We start from the raw sequence: 19,077 nt of genomic DNA on the forward strand, positions 1-19,077 counted from the left end.
TCTCCCCTCCCCCTCTACCCATCTTTCCTACTCCATCCCTCAGGCCAGTTATTTTATGGAGCCTCTCCAGTTGTTGACCTGGGGCCTTAATATATATATATATTTGTTTTGTGGGGGGGGGGGGGGGGGCAGGACAGGACAGGACAGGTGAAGGAGATGGGTTTTGAGGGGAGCACCGGGAACCGCACTCCCTTGGGTCCTCAGCAATACACACACCAAGTTTAAAGTCGATTGGTTGAATCATGGTTCTCGGGGTTTGGAGACCCAGTCAAGAGACGCAAAGAACAGACACACACACACACGCACACACACACACACACACACACACACACACACACACAGATATGTGCATAATTTATAGCTGGGCTTCATAGAAAGTTATACCAACAATTCCTCATACCCTAAAATAGTTTTTTTTTTTTTTTACACTTTTTTGGTGCCAAAGACCAATACTTATTGCTGTGATGACTGCATCATATTCCACCATAGACTACTTTTAAAAGTAAGTACTGCAAAGGCACAGATAGCAGCTGCTGAAAGCCCCGCTTCTTACTGTATGATGGTGAACTACTCCTCCTGTTTCTGTCTACGATAAGATGAATCACCAAAGTTTTCTCTTTTCAAAAGTAGAAAGTTGCAAGAAATTGCCTTGAAGTAGTTGGTTCAGAATGATACACAGGTTTAGTTTTTTAATATGCTAATCTCTTTTCACTGTAAGATCCAAGCAACAGCAGCAACAGCAACAACAACCGCACCTCTGTCCACGTTAGGGGCAAATATCGACCAAACCGTTCAAAAGTTATAGCAAAAAATAGGAACTATAAAATATCGACCAATCAGAAGAGGGGCGGAGCTAAGTAACACCAATGAAGAACAAGGACTGTGATTTGAGTCCAATGACATCACTCACGAGTCTGTATGGCAATCAGATCAAAGGTTACATAGAAAAAAAGAAAAACTTGACCTTGTAGATCGGCTATTTTCACTTCCTGTTTGGCGTTGAAGTTTGACGCTTCGCCACGGTCATGCCGTTTAACGAAAACTTGCTCTTTTGATAACTTTTCATCGTTAATGTCTTTTGTGTACACTGAGCGAATTTGAGGCGGATCTGACAATCCTCCTAGGAGGAGTTAGTTAAAGTACAACCCGTGAAAATGGCTTGAAATGCATAAAAACGCCACTATAAATGTAAAATGGCTGACTTCCTGTTGGATTTAGGTCATGGCTCCCAGATACTTTTTTTGTAAGTCATGATACAGGTATGTACCAATTTGCATACATGTACAGTAGGTGAAACCGTATTGTGGGGCTTCAAGCACAACATTTCATAGGTGGGGCGCTATTGAGCCATAAGGCTACACCCCTTTTTGAGACCATTAAAATACATAATCATTCGCCGCTTGTGATGTGTGTGCAAAGTTGCGCAACTTTTTGTGTACGTTTAGCCCCATAAAAATGTGATTAATTTTGTATGAAGAAGAATTATCTTTGCCATTTCAATAGGGCTTGCTCCGGCCCTAACAAGAAGTCAGCAGTATAGGTTTTACTGTTAAGTTGAAGAACCTGTACTGTGACGTGAAAACACAGTACATGATCAGTCGATCTGCTCAGTTATGACAACTTGGTCTGTGCCATCGAATAACGCAACATAAAAGGCTGGGCATCTGTCAGACATGCTGTTATAAAAAAATGAAGTGTATGTGCATGCCAGCCTCTCCATATTACTGTCTAGTCATCTCATTACAGATCTCATTTGGAGATGCTCCTCTCCTAATTATGTTATCAGAATCTCATAGTCATCGCACTGCAAACCAAATGAGGCCTGTCTAATTTCGTGTCACTTTGTTTATTGTCATTGGAAAAATAGCAACACTAACAATGGCGGGGGCGCTGTCTCGTCGTCACCACCCCGGTTTGATGGAAGTGACACTGTGACATTCGGGCTAAGCAAAAACAGATTTGTGCAATTTTGAAACTTAAATTGATGTCCTCTAGTTTGCGGACTGACCTTGCACTCCCTCTCTCTCTCTCTCACACTCAAACTCTCTCTCTCTCTCTCTCTCTCTCTCTCTCTCTCTCTCTCTCTCTCCCCCCACCCCCCCCCCCCGGTCCACTTCTGACTGTCTCCTCGCTCTGCTTGCCTTTCCAGATAACTTCCCGCAGATGGCTCATCAGAAGCGCTTCATCGAGCGGAAATACAGACAGGAGCTGAAGGAGATGAGACGAGAGCGAGAGAGGCAGGAGAAAGACACCGACGACGTGGACGAACACAGGAAGTGACAGGAAGTTTTTTTGCTTCCCCGCAAACAACCTCCCCCAACCACCCCCCCCCGCAGGTGGGTCAGGGTCTCCCGCACAGCCTAAGCTAAAGATCTGAATGACACCTTTCCCGCCTGTTCTACAGACCACAGACAGAGTGGAAATGGTGATTTGAGGTCATTGCGTCATTGTTTCCCAAACAGTGGGTCGGGTCCCATCTTTTGGGTCATCTCCATTTAAAAAAAGATAAAAAAAAGATATATTATTTCAAAAGATTTAAAGAAGTTTAGACAAAAAAAAACGTTTCATCAATTCCAATGTTTGTTTAAAGTATTTCATGAATAAAATGAAAAAATCTAATTATCATAAAATAAATAAAAAAAGTTTAAGAAAAAGTGAAACTAGCAGATCTTACAATACAAGCTCACAACGTGGTGCGAAGTGCCGCATTTTGAGCTTGTAGATCTGTTATTTTCACAAGTTTGGGTCCCGGGCAAACTTCTAATGTCTCTTTTGGGTCTTGAACTATAAAGTTTGGGAACCACTGCTTTAGATTAGGTAAAGGACATTTTCTTCATTTTTTGGAGTGTTGTGTGTTGAGTTGAGGGGGAAATGTTTAGAACCACTAATGAACAAGCTGATATGCAAGGGTGGATATGGAAATATCCAGGCTCTGCGTTATTTGTTCTGCCCTAGATATTATGAGATTGTCAAGAAAAGCAAATATAAGAGCGTGTTGATGTCTCAAGAGTAGGTCTCCCTTAAAAATTAAGTTTTATCATTCTATGTGCTGGAAATGTCTTTTTTTAAAGGAACCGCTATCGCTCACAGTCGTGTCTTTGACAATTGTTTTTTTGTTTTTTTGTTTGTTTGTTTTTAAGAAATGTCAACTGTTAAAAATAAGATGAACGCTGTTGTTAAATTGCTAATAAAGAGTCTTTCTCCAGATGTGGTAAATTGGTCAAATCCTGTTAGTTTTTTGTATTATTTAATTTTAATCAGCTCTGCTGCTGAGCAAAATGTCTAAAGGGCATCTCAGAGATGATTTTTTTTGTCAATTATGTTCAGTGTAGCTGTAGAATGTCAACCATCTGTCCCACATCTGCCACTCAACCTCTAACAATGTTTCTAATTTCTTTTTTTTTAAATAACCATCTCTTTCCAAATCACATTTGCAGGCACATAGATTTTAATTATAGATTGTGTAATTAATGAGTTCCTCCATTCACTTTCCTCTGGTTCCAGATACTTACTGCCTTCCCATTGGTGTATTTTCCTGTGCCATCCACAGTCAAACATTGGTTTTACCTGGAATTATACACTTGCCTCCAAGGATGTACATTATTTACAGTTGAACTGTGAAACAGCTAGTAAAGAATACTGCATGTCTAAACCAGCCTTAACACACTAGTTAAATGCGAACTGGGAAGTCAATTTCTTCTTAGTGTGGTGGTGGTGTATTTTTTTCCCATTAATGAAGACAGACAGTAAATCAGAGATCTCATAGGGAAAACACACACAGGATTTGATTCTAGGCCAGCAGGAGCACTAGAGGTCCTAACCACTATGTTCACTATTATGCTCTACTCCAGCTTGATCATCTCATTTAATGTCTACCTCACATACATCCCACCACCATGCAGAGGAGGCAAGCCTGATTTTCAAATATGTTTAATCATCTTGAGTCATATAAATATTCAGTACAAAATATCACATTTTACAAAGCAGATCGATGAACAGCCATTGGTCTAGGGCCACCTTTACACAATCACAACCTCTCTTTTTTTTGTTTCTACAATGACAGAACTTGACTTGCTCAATCACATTGTCACCGACACGACATATACTGTAGCGGAGGTTACCCTCAAGGCTAGCCATGTCTACACATTAACACCCACAGACCTACAATATCTGGAGAAAGGGGGCACCAGCATTATGCCCCCACACTGGAAAACTCCCAATAACAGTGACACAGTGGTGCATTAGTAGCCATTGTAAGAGTCCCAATGTTGACTGCATGGTAGGTGAACTGCTACTGCTACGTTACGCACTTTACCGTGTTACACATTACAATTAGTTTCCCCTGCATATTGTTCAAGACGGAATTTCCTGTAACACTAAGTGCATGAAGTGGGACTTCTGTAAAGGCCTACCACTGCATTATAAAGGTACAATGGCTGGTTGTTTTCCATTATCCATATCCATTATAGCCAAGCATGATGCTTGAAGGCAAGAAAACACAAGGACGTACTCATAATAATACTGTAAGCTGCCACCCTGTATAAAGAGAGGACACTGTTTAGAAAAAAGAAAGGTGTTGAGTGTTTCTGCCACATTGGAACACATCGTACCTTGAGGCAGAAACGATGGCCTCTTACAGTGAAGGGGTTTGAACTCCATTAAATGCTCATCACAGAATCATAGTCACAATCAAATACCCACACAGAGAGTATAGGGAGCTTCAACAACAAGCCTAACAGAAATGAAACTCAATGGAGCAAATGAGGCAGGGATAAAGGAGCACTTGGAGAATAATGGGACATTCAGAATTTAGCTTTTGAACAAGTTGTGTAATCAATTGGATTGTCTAATCTACCGTGCTGGTGTTACAGGTGTCAAGATCGATTCAGAGTTAATATAGCCGGAGAACAGAGGAGAACAAATACATCACTGCGGCAATTATACCAATTGTTTGGTTGTTTTTTTAATAGGTTTTAAAATGCCAGCCTCTTCTCACGCTGGCTTGTTGCCAGAGCCAAGGCAACGCTTTCTTTATAGCTGGCCTTTTCTTGTGTGTGCTGACGAGGTGCTACCCTCCCATCAGCCTGTGATCTTATCAGGTCAGAGATATCAAGGCAGTTTACTCCTGCTCGTAAGAAAAACTACAAAAACAAGAAACGTTGGAGCTTATTTGACAACATATTTAGGGGTTATCTGTTTTCAATCAATTTCAGGTTGTTTTTCTTCCGATTTGCCAGATAAAAGAGATACTGCCAAAATCCAAACGAAAAACCTCCGCAGGCAATCCATGTTCTTCTGTCATTATAATGTGTTGACCTCACTCAGTTGGGGAGAATGTATGGCACTAAAAGGTTACATGCACCTTTCATAAACTTCAAAAGGCCACTTCAGTCTCTGTTTATCAAAGGAAATACAATGGCTGAAGCCCTTGACACCTCCATGGTGCCCCTGTCATACCAAAGTCCCTGCATGTTTGTTTTTTAACCACAGTCAACGATGTACAGTGTACAGTACAGTATTTAAATCTTAAACCCATATCTACTTAACATCATTGACTGGAAACCCCCAGGGGCCAGGCTTCTTTCTATACTAGGTCTGCTCCTTTTACTTTTGCTGAAAGTTTGCCACTGGGGTTCATCTCAGAAGTTGGAACACTATAAAATCAAGGTACTGTACGTACTGGTCATGAAATTAGAACCAAGCATCTTCTTGGCGGTTTTCATTGGTGTTCTGTCCCGCCTATTTCCTTTTATAGTGTCCGGTAGTGGTAGATTTGAATGAAACGTTACTTAAGTAGACATGGCCTATTTTTGTGATGATTGGCCCAACAGTTGTTGACTTTGGTATCTTTATTGTTTATGTTTTGTACCGTGCCCTTTTGAATTTCATTCATCAATCTCCTCAAATCTAAACAAGCCACTTTGATAAGGTTGGTCCAATAATGATCTACTGTAAATTTGTAGCTATCGGACCCACCGTTCAGGAGATGTCAGAAATGTGTTTTTCCAAATGGCAGAAAACTGAGTCAGACTTTGGTAGACCTTGAAGCACATTTGTTGAGTGCGAATAGGTATGTTTGTAGCAAGGTTAATGTAAATTAAAATGGCATTGGTTCTAATTACATTCAGATCATTAAGGAACTATTTGGTATGTTTATGTCGCCCCAAGATAACAATTAGATGACGTTAACAAAATAAAACGATAAAAACATTAGAAAAAAAACTTTTTTGAAAATATGTTGTGACCTCAAACCCCATATTCATTCAGTATAGCTCCATGTAAGCTTTTAAAAACATTAGCCGCTTATCATCAGTGCACTCCACAACCAAAGCAAACCACTGATGATATCATGTACCCCTCCTGTCCCATCTACTCAACGTTATCAGAAGCAATGTCTGTTATAAAAGAATATCCTGCGTTTTACTGCATGGTTGCTGAATTAATACTGCCTCTATCCTCAAGAAGTATTGTCTGGAAATGTTGCCCTCTTGACAGCGGTCAAGCTTGACAGAATAACTGTCTGGTAGCTCGCCACTTGGGAGTCACCAAACATAATAATTACATTATACTGCACTCGGTCACAACATAATTGTGTGCCGTATTAACATAGAATCCACTGAATGGAGAAGGACGCCTGCAATGGCTGCTGCTGTATTCATGGCAACTCACTTACTATTAGACACGTACACAATATCGCTGTCTATTGTGAATCCCTGCTTGTTGTCCCCCAAAAGCCTGAAAAAAGGCCAGGGGAGTGTACAGTAGCATGGGCCTGGTACCGGGATACAAGGCCTGGGGGGAGTGTATCGTAAAACTGTGGGGCTGGTATCGGGATAAGCAGTAAGCACCTGCACATCCTGGCGCTCATGAATTCGAGCCCAGCTGTGGATAAGAGGCAAACCTTAGAGAGCCAGTGCTGAAAGAGAGCTTGTTTGGACATATAGCAATCCCCCTAGAAAAACATAACGACTGTACAGTGTATTGTATCATATTGCCATACATACACAAGCTAAGATAGAAACCACAATATGCAGCACAGGGTTTTTTTTTGTTTTGTTTTTTGTTTTGTTTTTAGTCCCAGAAACACTGAAAAGTATAAGCATATCTGTTGGTTTACAAAACTGCTTGTTGAACTGGTTCATCACAGGTAGCTTACGAAGAAAAAAAAGAAAAAAACAACGCAAGTTGGTATAGATATATTTTGGGCCTAATGCACACCTATACACAAAAGAAAAAGTCTCTACACAACGTCTTTTCATTAAAAGTGTTTCGTTTTGTTCACTGTAGTCCACTGCATTCTCGGGGCAGCAACTAACACTGACAAGGACTCATAAAGCCTCATAACGTCTGGTCACCAGAGGAACACGACATCACTGCATGGCATCACTGGGCGGTAAAAAGAGCACTTGAACAAACCAGCACACTGCGTCGGTGTCCTTTGCGTCTTTCAGACGACAACGCATGCACCAGAAACGTCCGCAGTATCACTAATGTGTGTGTGTGTGTGTGTGTGTGTGTGTGTGTGTCTGTGTGTGTGTGTGTGTGTGTGTGTGTGTGTGTGTGTGTGTGATCTTTTGCTTCCCCAAAATGAGAATTTCCTCCTCCTTTACGCAATTTTGCAATTTCCCGCCAACCACTCGTTAGGAATCGCCTTCGCTGTCGTCTCCCCCGTACATGTCTGCCAGTTTCTTGAAGCGAGGTCCCCACTCACTCAGGTAGTTGTAGTTCTGGTCGCCTTCAGTAGTGGCCGACTCGAGCGAGCTGAGCGACTCGGCCACGGAGCCGGTGCCCTCGTACGCGTATGTGGCCAGCGAGTCGTAGGGGGGCGCCGTGGGGTCGCCGTCGTTGTCCTGCAGTCTCTGGTTGATAAAACACCTCACATCCCTGCTGGGGTCAACGGTGCCGCCGCCGCTGCCGTCCAGCCGGAGCGGCGGCGGCGGCGGCAGAACGGCCCGGCAGACCTTCGGTGGGTAGAAGGAAGCCTCGGGGATGATGTCCCGCCTCTGCTTGTTCTCCTCGATGGCCTCCGGGTTGCGCAGCGTGCTGATGTCGAACGCCTGCGTGTCCTTCTCGCCGCCGCCCTCATCGTTGTAGCTGACCACGTTGTCTCGCACGTCCTCCTTGGAGAAGAGGATCAGTGGGTCTTCTTTCCTCTGCCTCCGTAGGGCGGTGAACAGCACCACGATCACTGTGGGGGGAGGAGAGAGGAGACAGGAAAGAATAGTGACTTTTACTGGTTGTTCTGTTTCTTTGCTTCTCGTATCTTCCTGCTGGTCTCTGAAAGCCAGTTCATTATGTGGATGTGATTGCTGTTTATGAGGGATTTCTGCCAGACTCAAAGGCAGAATGGAGTTTCCCCTAGGATGTATTGTTGATGCGCTTTCTATCTGCCAGGCTGATGCCGCTTAACATGACATGGGTAACACGGGTCAAGAACAAAAATACAGCACAGTACAGTACAGTAGATGCTTAATAATACTGATGTGTGGTGCCTTTTAGTTAGGGTAATACATTGCTGAATATTAAAATTGATCTCTTATAATGCTGGGTATTGGTAAGCTAAATTAACCTGTAGTCAAATTACTCTCTCATCCCATCAGCATAAGCCCATCTTTAAGAGGTTACTGTAACTATATGGCAAATCCCATCGACCAACAAGAGACGTTTTTAAGAAACAGCTTAGGGTTGATCATTGTCTAAAACAGTATCACACAATCATCTTTCATTTCCTTGTTTATTTGTCTTTGTCTTGTTTTGAGTTGAGATGCCTTTTCTAAACAGCTTTCTTATGCTGTTAGTAATTAGTAATGTAGTTCCCATATGTTGCTGCTATCAGTCTGCTTCTAGACTTTAGTATCAATTTGAACTAGATTAGGAACATCCACTATTAAACTAGCCTGGTAAACCACCCGGTCCGGAATTCAATTTCATTTTCATTCAGAATCAAATCAAATGACATTTCCGCGATGGGTGGTTTACCAGGCTACTATTAAACCCCTTGGAGGTCCCATGGACTAAATCCTACAAACATTTCTGTGTTTGCCCACTGCCAGAAATGTCTCGATTTTTTTCAAGTAGTCACAGAATATTTATCTCCAGTACGATCGATCTCCTGATGGTTGCTAATCACGGGGGGTTTCACTGTGCTTCCGCAAAAAAGTCATTGCGACCTTCCGTTCGTTTGTTATACTTGGTTGAAAATAGCATGTCTCACCCAAAATACATAGTAAAACACAAGAGCCGAGATACAGACTATTTCCCAAATACTTTAACCAGGAAGTGAATGGAGCAGTAAATATTTGGATCACGTTATCTCCTGGTTCTGTGGGCCAAAATAAAAGTTTTAGTCGTCCTTGGCAGTCTGGGCCTTTGGAAAAAAGTTGTCAAAGTCGTCCTATGGCAGTGAATGAGTTAATTGTGTAAACTCACTGAGTAGAATGATGGCACAAAGCAAGATGGCCACCAGGGCTCCCGTGCTGAGGCCCGCCCTGCCCGTGAGCGCCTCGGCGTTGCACAGCTTCATGTTGCCCTCGCGGTCGCACGTGCACACGCGCACGGTCAGCGTGTTGGTGCTGCTCTGCATGGGATACTCCCCGTCGGAGATCACCACCGGGACCAGGTGGACGCTCTTCTGCACGGTGTTGTAGCCGTTCCTCCGGGTCAGGATCCCTGCCGTGTTGTCTGGTGTTACGGAGAGATAAACCATACTGCATCACTGGCACATCCTTCTACAATTTGACAAACCTCTGTAGTGGTGGTGAGACCAAAATTGCTCTGCCCGGTTCTCCTCAGAGGCTGGAGCAATTGATCTGAATTTGCACACAGCCATTGACCATTACCATGTGCACCTAACAGCGAAGGACGTTTTTCCATTTCCCCAACTGTCAGCTGTTTATTCGCGTTTCTATGTACATTAGAGATGCGCGGATCGCGGTTTTAGCCGCGGTTGCCGCAGTTGCCGCAGTTAACCGCAGTTTGGGTGGATTTGGGTCAATCAAATATAATTATGAATTAATATTGGATAAACCGCGGGTGAAATAATGCGGGAATTAAATTAATGATATCAATCTATAGGCCTATAATAGCTTTTGAAAAGCACTACATTTCACCGTGTGTGCGTTAACTGCGTTTGTAGTATTTTAATATTACGTAATTTTACACCAGGCACAAAATAGCCGCTCACTACATGTTGCTTTGCAGCCAGCCGGTGTGAGTATGGTGTTGCTAGGTAGGTTGCGAGAGAAATAAGCAGCCAGGTCTATGAAAACAAGCCCAAAACAAGTGCCAAACCTTTACAGTCTATGTGCCAAACAAGCCCAAAAGTCGCTTATAAAAAGCTTATAAAAAGCCGCGCATCCGCGCATCTCTAAAAAGAATGTCGCCATGGTTGCGGCTGCCCAGCTGTGGGATGGCCCCGCAAGCTATGGGATGAATGGCTCCTGAGTTGCCAGATCATGTGCACATATCCCCCCACGGGTATGGACTAGTGACAAGATAATTAATATTATATTTTTTCCTTTACATATTGTTTTAGTACATCATTGTGTTTATAGGCTATGTTATGTATTGTAGGCCTATCTTGGGGTGCTGTTTGTGCCAGAATGACATTGACATGCATACAGGCACAATCATGTGTTTTCCTTTCAATGGGTATTTTCACAGCTTTGCACAGCACATAAGGTGTGCTTGCGTTCACTATCCTCAGTAATAAACGTTATTGAGGATACATTTAATCTATGGCTGTAAGATGCATATCACTAAAATGGCAATAGCTCACAAAAAAAAAAAAAAACACCACCAGCTTGTGGTAAACGTTTAACAACACATAAACAGACCACATGATGTCAGCTTGAGCGTTGTTAAATGTGCTTTGGGACTGTTTCACTGTGCCCATGTACAGGTGGGATAATGATAAATGAAATAAAATGAGCGAACCTTTGTTATCGCGCACAGAGAAGTTAGCCTTCCCAGAAGCATCCTGTGCTAGGCTGAAGAAGAAACGCTGGCCCCCTATGGGCTCATCAGGATCTGAGGCACTCACTGTCTGTATTATCTGAAAGTAGAAACACACAAGAAGTGGCTTTTTGGATAAACAAGAAAGAAAACTTGGCATTTTTTCAGCAAGAGTATCAATTTATGTACTCCATATAACCAAACAAGTTCATTACCAGAGTTTGGGTCAAATAGAATTAGAAAACAATTCATACTGTAACAACTGTTTGTAGCATGTGGCAGGGTTTTGCCAAAATGGAATAGTACTGGAGAGTATACTTCAGACATGAAAGAGAGGAAGGACATGCACACCCCAAACCCAAAGTTGGGCAGGTGCTGAGCAAAGACCAATACAAGATAAAATAGAATAAACACACTGTAGGGCTCCAACTTCAATACTGCTTCATTGCACCTACATGCTGCTGTGACGTTTCGAGCTACAGTAAACGCTCTTCATCAGACTGATGAAGAGCAAACACATGACATTAAATTGTTATTGACAACTTAACCTGGTATTATCTAAATTGCCTTGAGGGAAATAACACCACCCACCTGAAATGCTATTTGACCCAGGTGTGCTAATTATCAAATCATTCCAGTTGAAAAAGCACATTTTCATTTGGTTTATGTATTTACATTAACTGTCCCTGAGAAAAAGCACTGCAATGCGGTATGCCCACAAATAACAGTCTCAAGGTGCACGGCTCAACAATATCATGAAACTGAGAAAACAGCCAGCACACAGAGAATGTCCTTTTCACATGCATTTATTTTACCTCTCCCCGGACAGAGCAACGGACGCGTTTCAACCATAGACTGTAAAAAAGAAATGGACGAAGCTACGCCATTGGTTTCTACAGACATGTCCACATGTCATGGCAATAAAGTCTTCTGATTCTGATTCTGAAATGAAGCCGATTGTTCAGGAATTTCAAATCCGCCATCTTTCAATATCGCGTCATATCGCGTCATATCTTGCAGAATGCCACCAAGACCAGTATTGGCTGGGTAGCTTGTAAATCAAGAGTGGGGGCGGGGAATGAATGCTATTGGTTGAATAGCTTGTCAATCAAATCATCCCGCCCCTCCTAGAGGGCGGCATCCGCTTTCATAGACCATATTCACACGGCGGCCATATTGGAATTTAACATTGAAAGTGCCACCACCCGGGGTGGCTACTTTCATTGACTTCATAGAAACATGGCCGCCGTGTGAATATGGTCTATAGAGATGAATTCCACCACCAGCAAGGAAACGTGTCCGTTGCTCAGTCCATGGAGAGGTCAAATAAAACTATGGGAAAAGGACATTCACTGTGTACTGACTGTTTTCGCAGTTTCATTAACTGCCCCCCCCATGTGCAACTCCAAGCAAGTTGCATTATTTGTTTTAATAATAATAATCATCAATAATAATAAAACAAAAACCCCACTAACGATCAATTTCGGTTTGACCCGTGTTCAGTAACAACATTCGGAAACGGAGACAGGGAACGAGGGAATCTAATACTGGCAAGGGGTCCTAATTATGAAACCATGATGGGTACTGTCGCCTTATGCCACCTCTCCTCTCGTGGCATCACACCAACCTGGTTAGCCCTGGCGTTCTCACAGACGAATGTCTCGTAATTGGTGGCAAATGTCGGAGCGTTGTCGTTGACATCCAGCACTCTGATGTACACTGGCACTCTGCTCGACAGCCGTGGGTTGTCTAGTGGAGACACAGAGAGATCTTCACAGTGTACTCATTTACAGTAATTGCCATCACGGGGGAAAAACATGCGCTTAATGTGGGAGTGAGAATCAAAGCACATGTTCTGATCACCTCCTTTAATCCAGTAAGACCGGGAACGCAGCTGTGTCATTTTAAGATTTCTTTGGCTATTAAATAAAAAATAGCAGATATACAAGCTCATAGCGCAGCACGAGTGCCGCACTATGAGCTTGTAGATTTGCTATTTTTGAAAAATAATTTGTGCAAATCTTTGAATATATATATTTTTTTAAGCGAACATTTGTAACTCAAATCTTTGCTTCTGGGGGTCCCTGGAACAAAATATTTTACGAATGTTCGCTTTAAAAAATATATATTCAAAGATTTGCACAAATTTGTACTATTTTTGAATAGCCAAAGAAATCTAAAATGCCAGAGATGCCTTCCCGGATTGAATGCGTTAAAGCAGTGCTGCATCTTCAACATGAGCGTATGCAGGGTAGGGTTTGTAATAGGTTGTCAAAAAGTCAACTAGCTGGTGCAAATCAGCAGCAGGTTCATACACATACTAGATGTACCTTATTTTTAACTTATTTATTTAGATTTATGTAGAGAGACAGGACATTAGTGTGAATAGAGAGAATTGGGGAAACACGTGTCTGCAATGATGTGGTTGACACTTTTAATGGTCAGCTGGCAGTGCACCCCCATTAAGTACAGGAACATAATTGCCTGCAATGTTGCTACCTGCTGTATTGTGCATGTTAATCAATAACCTTGAACCTTGATTGATCGATACAAAAACAATCCCAGATACTTACTCCAGACAGTAATGTCTCTCTTGACAGTGTGCCGTTAGTCCATAGTGAGGCCTTATTTTGAGTGGAATTTATTTATACCACAGTACTGCATACCAAAAGATTCACTAATTATTTATGTTCAAAGCGACTTTTAGGTCTCTGGTATTGTCTGAAACACCAAAAAGTCTCGACTCAATTTAACAATGAACTTTGAGAGGGTAAACATGGATCCAAATGGACATGGCTGGTCTGATGCAACGAGAGAAGAGGAGACATGAGGTGACACTAGCCATTATGGTTTAATCAGAAGACAGGGCAGCACCATAGATGACAGGGAGGCACCATAGGAAGCACCATAGAAGACAGGGAAGCACCGTGGAAGACAGGGAGGCACCATAGGAAGCACCATAGAAGACAGGGAAGCACCATAGGAAGCACCATATAAGACAGGGAAGCACCATAGAAGACAGGGAGGCACCATAGGAAGCACCATAGAAGACAGGGAAGCACCATAGGAAAGCTCCACAGTGGTGTTAGGAACTGGAAGCACCATAGATGACAGGGAAGCACCTCATGAAGCACCACAGAAGACAGGGAAGCACCATAGGAAGTACCATGGAAGACAGGGAAGCACCATAGGAAGCACGATAGGTGACATAGGAAGCACCATAGATGACATAGGAAGCACCATAGAAAACAGGGAAGCACCATAGGAAGCACCATATAAGACTGGGAGGCACCATAGGAAGCACCATAGATGAAAGAATTTCCACTTGATGTTTTTGGTGAAAAGGCAGGCTTTTGTTCCACCCACTTTTTGACACCATTATAACACTTTCGGCATTGTGTGACCATTCTGATGATGCCAAACAACGCAGACAAGCACACGAGCAGATCAGTTTCCCCAGCAGAAAACCATTCACTTCTCCTTCAACTGGATCTATCAATTAATTTGCAAGGTGCAAGGTGCAGGTTAAATGTCTCTTAATAGCAATGGATGACACTGTGATTACTTTTTGCCCAGATTATGCACCATTTAACCAGCAAAAGTGCAGTTTAATGACTGTCTGTCATTACCAATGGGCCCTCAGACTTAATGAACACAGTGTATTTTGTTACCCACTGAATTCGGTGGCAATGATGGAGATGTTGTGCCAGGCATTCTCCTCCCTGTCCAGGTCCTTGAGGATGAACACTGACCCATTTCCTGAATGGATGTTGAACAGCCGGTCCATGTCCGTGCGCCGATCAATGGAGTACCTGCAGAACACACACACACACACACACACACACACACACACACACACACACACACACACACACCGTACCACATCAAACATTTTGAGCGATTTAAAGGTCCTACTGTATAACATGACCTTTTTCTTAGTTTTTACACATTTCACACAGTCTGTGCTGTGCTTTCTATAAAAAAAGAGTTACCACGTTAACCACATTTGTCATTACAGTTGTTAGTGTGTGTGCGTGTGCGTGTGCGTGTGCGTGTGCGTGTGCGTGTGTGTGAGGGCTGCTTTAAGGATCCTGTCATTAGTTTCGTACGTTGCATTGTGCAGTCTTGCACAGACAGAAACAAACAATCTGGAATAGTCTGTCTTGACTGCACTCTGTTGAGGAGATACTTAATAACTGTGTTCAGTGACACACACACACACACGCGCACACACACACACACACACACACACACACACACACACACACACACACACACACACACACACACACACACACACACACACACAAGCCAACAGGTTATCCAGTGGTGTTGTTTTGCTCTGCTAGCTGTACCAGCACGATACATCACTGTGATTAATGGAGTAGCAGATATGAGGAGGGGCAGCATGTGAGGAAGTAGACCCCCCGAGGGGGAGAGCATGAACCGGGGCTCTCAGTCTTGAAGGCACCACGCACCACCGCACTCCTCATCTCTGCTTTCCTTGTTCATCTTCCCACATGTTCTCCCCCGTACTTGCCCTTCTCTCCGACTACCCTGTCCTGTCCTCTCCTCTCCTTTCTTTTCCTCTCCCCATTGCTTTGGCTGTGCAGAAAGTGCACACCTGACACCTCACTATGCTGCCTCTCCGATGCTGAGTTCCTACTTGTCACAATTTAGCGGTTGCCACGGTGCTTGCAAAGTGCTTTCAGTCTTGTCTCGTCTCGTCTCAATAGGCTCTGTGCACACCATATAGAAAGGTAATTGGGCCTTTTCCTTACTTCCTTCACAGGTCTTATTTACTTAATACAAATTATGGCTCTGTTCCCTTTAGCGTAGCACTGGGGTTCTCATACTTTTTAGAGTGTACTCATGGAACCACAGGTCCATTTGGTTCAATTTGTACACTCTCAGAGTTACACATCCGTAAGGGGCTATTTGGAACCCCCTCAAGGACCACACTTTGAGACACACTAGTGTAGCAGAGTGTTTCCAGTGAGCCAACATACACACTATCAGCACCCTGACTCTGTTTGAGACGAATGGAACAGAGCCTTAAATTAGCATCATTGGTAACACCTGTGAAGGACGTAAGAGGCCCAATTTATTTCCAAAATGGCTGCTATTGCTTTCAGCCCTGTCTCGTCTCCTCTCCATTCATCACAGGTGCGATGGTGGCACAATGCATCTCCATTGACTCCGAGGCTTGCTGGTCACGGCGGGGTCACCAAAGTGCTGCCTCATCAGGGAGGCTTGTTGTCAGGATGCTGGGCAGACTGGGACAAGGACATTTCGGTAGGGGTTAGGGCAAGGGTCAGTGATCAACGGGTGGTGCAGTCGCTATACGTGACCGGCAGGGAGAGAATGTTGCGTGCGTGTGTGTGTGTGTGTATGTCCTGGGCATGACGTTAAACTGCCCCGTTGTAACTGCCATCGTCAATGTAGTAGGTGCAGTGGATCCATTTGCAACTTCTGTGGACTATGTAGCTTGCATACAAGAAGGCACTAATCACGGGTGGAATCTACCAACAGCCGACGCTACTTGACGGCCCCTCCCGTGAACAGCTACCGGGAAGAGAGGCAATAGACAGACAGACAGACAGGTGGCCTTCCAGCGGTGTGTCCGCCCGCTGTTGAAATAGCAATAGGTGGACTTCCAGGCCCATGAGAACAACTACAGAGAGCGCTTTAACACCAAGCAGCAGTGCAAGACTAAGAACTTTGTCTCCTCTGGTGATCCAGCCTAGGACATACCCACGGACTGGTTGTCACTGGGTTTCGACAACTTGGGATGCCCAAAGACGAGGCAGAAAGGCTAGTAAAGTATTGTGCTGTCGCTGCTGCCATATATGGCGGAGCCGCCGCTACGTGTGCCCATGGAGTGCTGAGTAATGCGACGTGCGTGTTGTATCATGAGGACATATCCATGAGTTGGTGAATGTAACCTTTACTGCACCAAAAATATTTGTGTCCCTGCATGCTTTCCCTGTGTGTGGACATACATACATTGTTAAACTCTGTGTGTGTGTGTGTGTGTGTGTGTGTGTGTGTGTGTGTGTGTGTGTGTGTGTGTGTGTGTGTGTGTGTGTGTGTGTTTGTTTTTGTTTGTTTGTTAGTAAAAAAAAGTAAGTGTGTTAGATACAGCCGATGCTGTATCTAAAAATGTCTATGTTGTTCACATGCTCCAACCTTGAACATTGTAAGTCGCCCTGGATATGCGCGGCTCGCTAAATGTTTGAATTGTGAATTGTATGATATATATATCTATTGGTATTCCTCCTTTTGATGCCTTTTGTGTGCACACACTGCATCTGTATGCCTGAATGTGCATGTGTCTGTGTGCACGTGGTCTCTCTCTCTGCCACAGGTCTTTTCAACTTTCCTCCTTTCTTTCCTCTTTCCACACACACACACACACACACACACACACACACACACACACACACACACACACACACACACACACACACACACACACACACACACACACACACACACACACACACACACACACACACACACACACACACACACACACACACACACACACACACACACAGAAGCTATACAAACCCTTTAGCATTACAGCATCTCTCATGTTCGTTCAAGGTTAACTATTTCATAGTTGTTTCAGTTGTTTATTGAGTTTTTAACCCAGAACCTTTGGTTTATAAACCCCTGGCATTACTTCTTGTGCATGGAACATGCAAGTGAGAATAAAGTACTTGACCTTAAATAATTTGTGAAAAGGTGGTCTTGAACCCAAAACCACTGACACAGCTCTTGTGATACAAAAGCATGGAAGATGCAAGTGAGAACAAAATACTTTTGTACTGTACCGAGTACTGGCATCAAACTAAGATCCTTCTGCTTATAAAGCTCAGTTGTTGCGTCATAATGAACCCTGATCATGGATGTATAGATTCGGTCATTCTGTCAGGAAGAATGTCGTGTGCTGTAGATTTTCATCCTTTGACACGCCATCAATTTGATTTACTAGCTGTTTTGTGTGCGTGTGTTTGTGCATGCATGCGTGCGTGCGTGCGTGCGTGCGTGCGTGCGTGCCATCAGTTTCATTCATGGACACATCCAATAAGAAAATATAACATTTAACATACAGTATAAACATACAACGCATTCGTAACAGCGCCAGTTCAGTCAACAATTAAGTCTCACGAAATGGCAGAAGAATGTGGTCTGGGGAAGAAAAAACTATTTTTCTTTTTCTTCTTTTTAGTTCTAGCCTTAAGTAAAGATATATCCTAAACGCAAACCTGAATCATGAATTAAATAATAACAGCCTACGCATTGTCTGTTTCCCGTAGGCCTGCGTTGTTGAATGACACTAATCATATCGTCATGATTGGAATAAGTTTGGGTTTTAATTTAACCCCCGAGCAGTGCGACGCACACACTCTGCTGTTTTGCAAAATAAAGGAGTCCTGCTTCCTCCCGTGGTCCATGGCCGTGACACCACGTTTATGCCTGGGGCTGTCATCGTAATGTGAACGTTTATGGCATGATTGATGAATGCTTTAACATTAATGGATGAAGGCTGGTGTGTGGTGGGCTGGTTACCTCCGATCTCCCGCTGCGGTCCCGTGGCCAAAACCCACAATGAAGATCACTTGCGCTGGGCACAGCTGGTATTCGATTGTCAGGTTTATCCTTAAACGAGGTTGCACATAACTCCATAACTCTACTGTAGGCTACCCAAGACACACTCTCCATGAAAATATTCCAGCGCAGCAATCTCCAAAATCCCCTCGCATGTACAGTATGTGCTCATATGTCTTAAGACAGAGCCAGTAAAGCACTGTTTAAATTAAGCATATAACTTGTAACATTGTAAATAATGTTATATAGTTTGTAATTGCTCGATTTCATTGCTTGTACACTCGGAAATATCCTACCAATTTCTTTTGACACATCGTCGATGTATGCCTTTACAAAATATATTTTTTTTCACATGCATTATTTATTAGTTTTATAGCTATACATTTTTGGAGTGAATACATAATGTTTAGATGCCTGTCAGATGGTCAGACAATGGTGCTCCGCAGGTCTACGATGGAACAAACTGGTGTCTACACGTCCTCAGACCAGACGTCAGATCCGAGCGTG

General features: G+C 43.3%; 2 protein-coding genes across 4 annotated transcripts in view; one reads left to right on the plus strand and one right to left on the minus strand.

Annotated features, from left to right (window-relative positions):
- Nucleotides 1–3,210, plus strand: part of drosha (drosha ribonuclease III) — a 137,951-nt gene extending 134,741 nt beyond the window's left edge. For all 3 annotated transcript variants that reach the window (XM_084049033.1, XM_084049034.1, XM_084049035.1), the window contains exon 33: nucleotides 2,150–3,210. In XM_084049033.1, coding sequence (XP_083905159.1) covers nucleotides 2,150–2,280 — 131 coding nt within the window. In that variant the 3' untranslated portion in view covers nucleotides 2,281–3,210. The remainder of the gene's footprint in view (nucleotides 1–2,149) is intronic.
- A 4,334-nt stretch (nucleotides 3,211–7,544) lies between these two features.
- Nucleotides 7,545–19,077, minus strand: part of LOC311039281 (cadherin-6-like) — a 39,038-nt gene continuing 27,505 nt past the window's right edge. The window contains exons 7-11 of the mRNA XM_084049036.1: nucleotides 14,629–14,765; nucleotides 12,581–12,702; nucleotides 10,936–11,053; nucleotides 9,430–9,681; nucleotides 7,545–8,188 (exon numbers count right to left, since the gene is read on the minus strand). Of these exons, the coding sequence (XP_083905162.1) occupies nucleotides 7,641–8,188; nucleotides 9,430–9,681; nucleotides 10,936–11,053; nucleotides 12,581–12,702; nucleotides 14,629–14,765 (1,177 nt within the window). The 3' untranslated portion in view covers nucleotides 7,545–7,640. The remainder of the gene's footprint in view (nucleotides 8,189–9,429; nucleotides 9,682–10,935; nucleotides 11,054–12,580; nucleotides 12,703–14,628; nucleotides 14,766–19,077) is intronic.

Source organism: Gymnoscopelus microlampas (assembly GCF_963454915.1).
Source record: "Gymnoscopelus microlampas genome assembly, chromosome: 22".
In the NCBI taxonomy this organism is placed as follows: domain Eukaryota; kingdom Metazoa; phylum Chordata; class Actinopteri; order Myctophiformes; family Myctophidae; genus Gymnoscopelus; species Gymnoscopelus microlampas.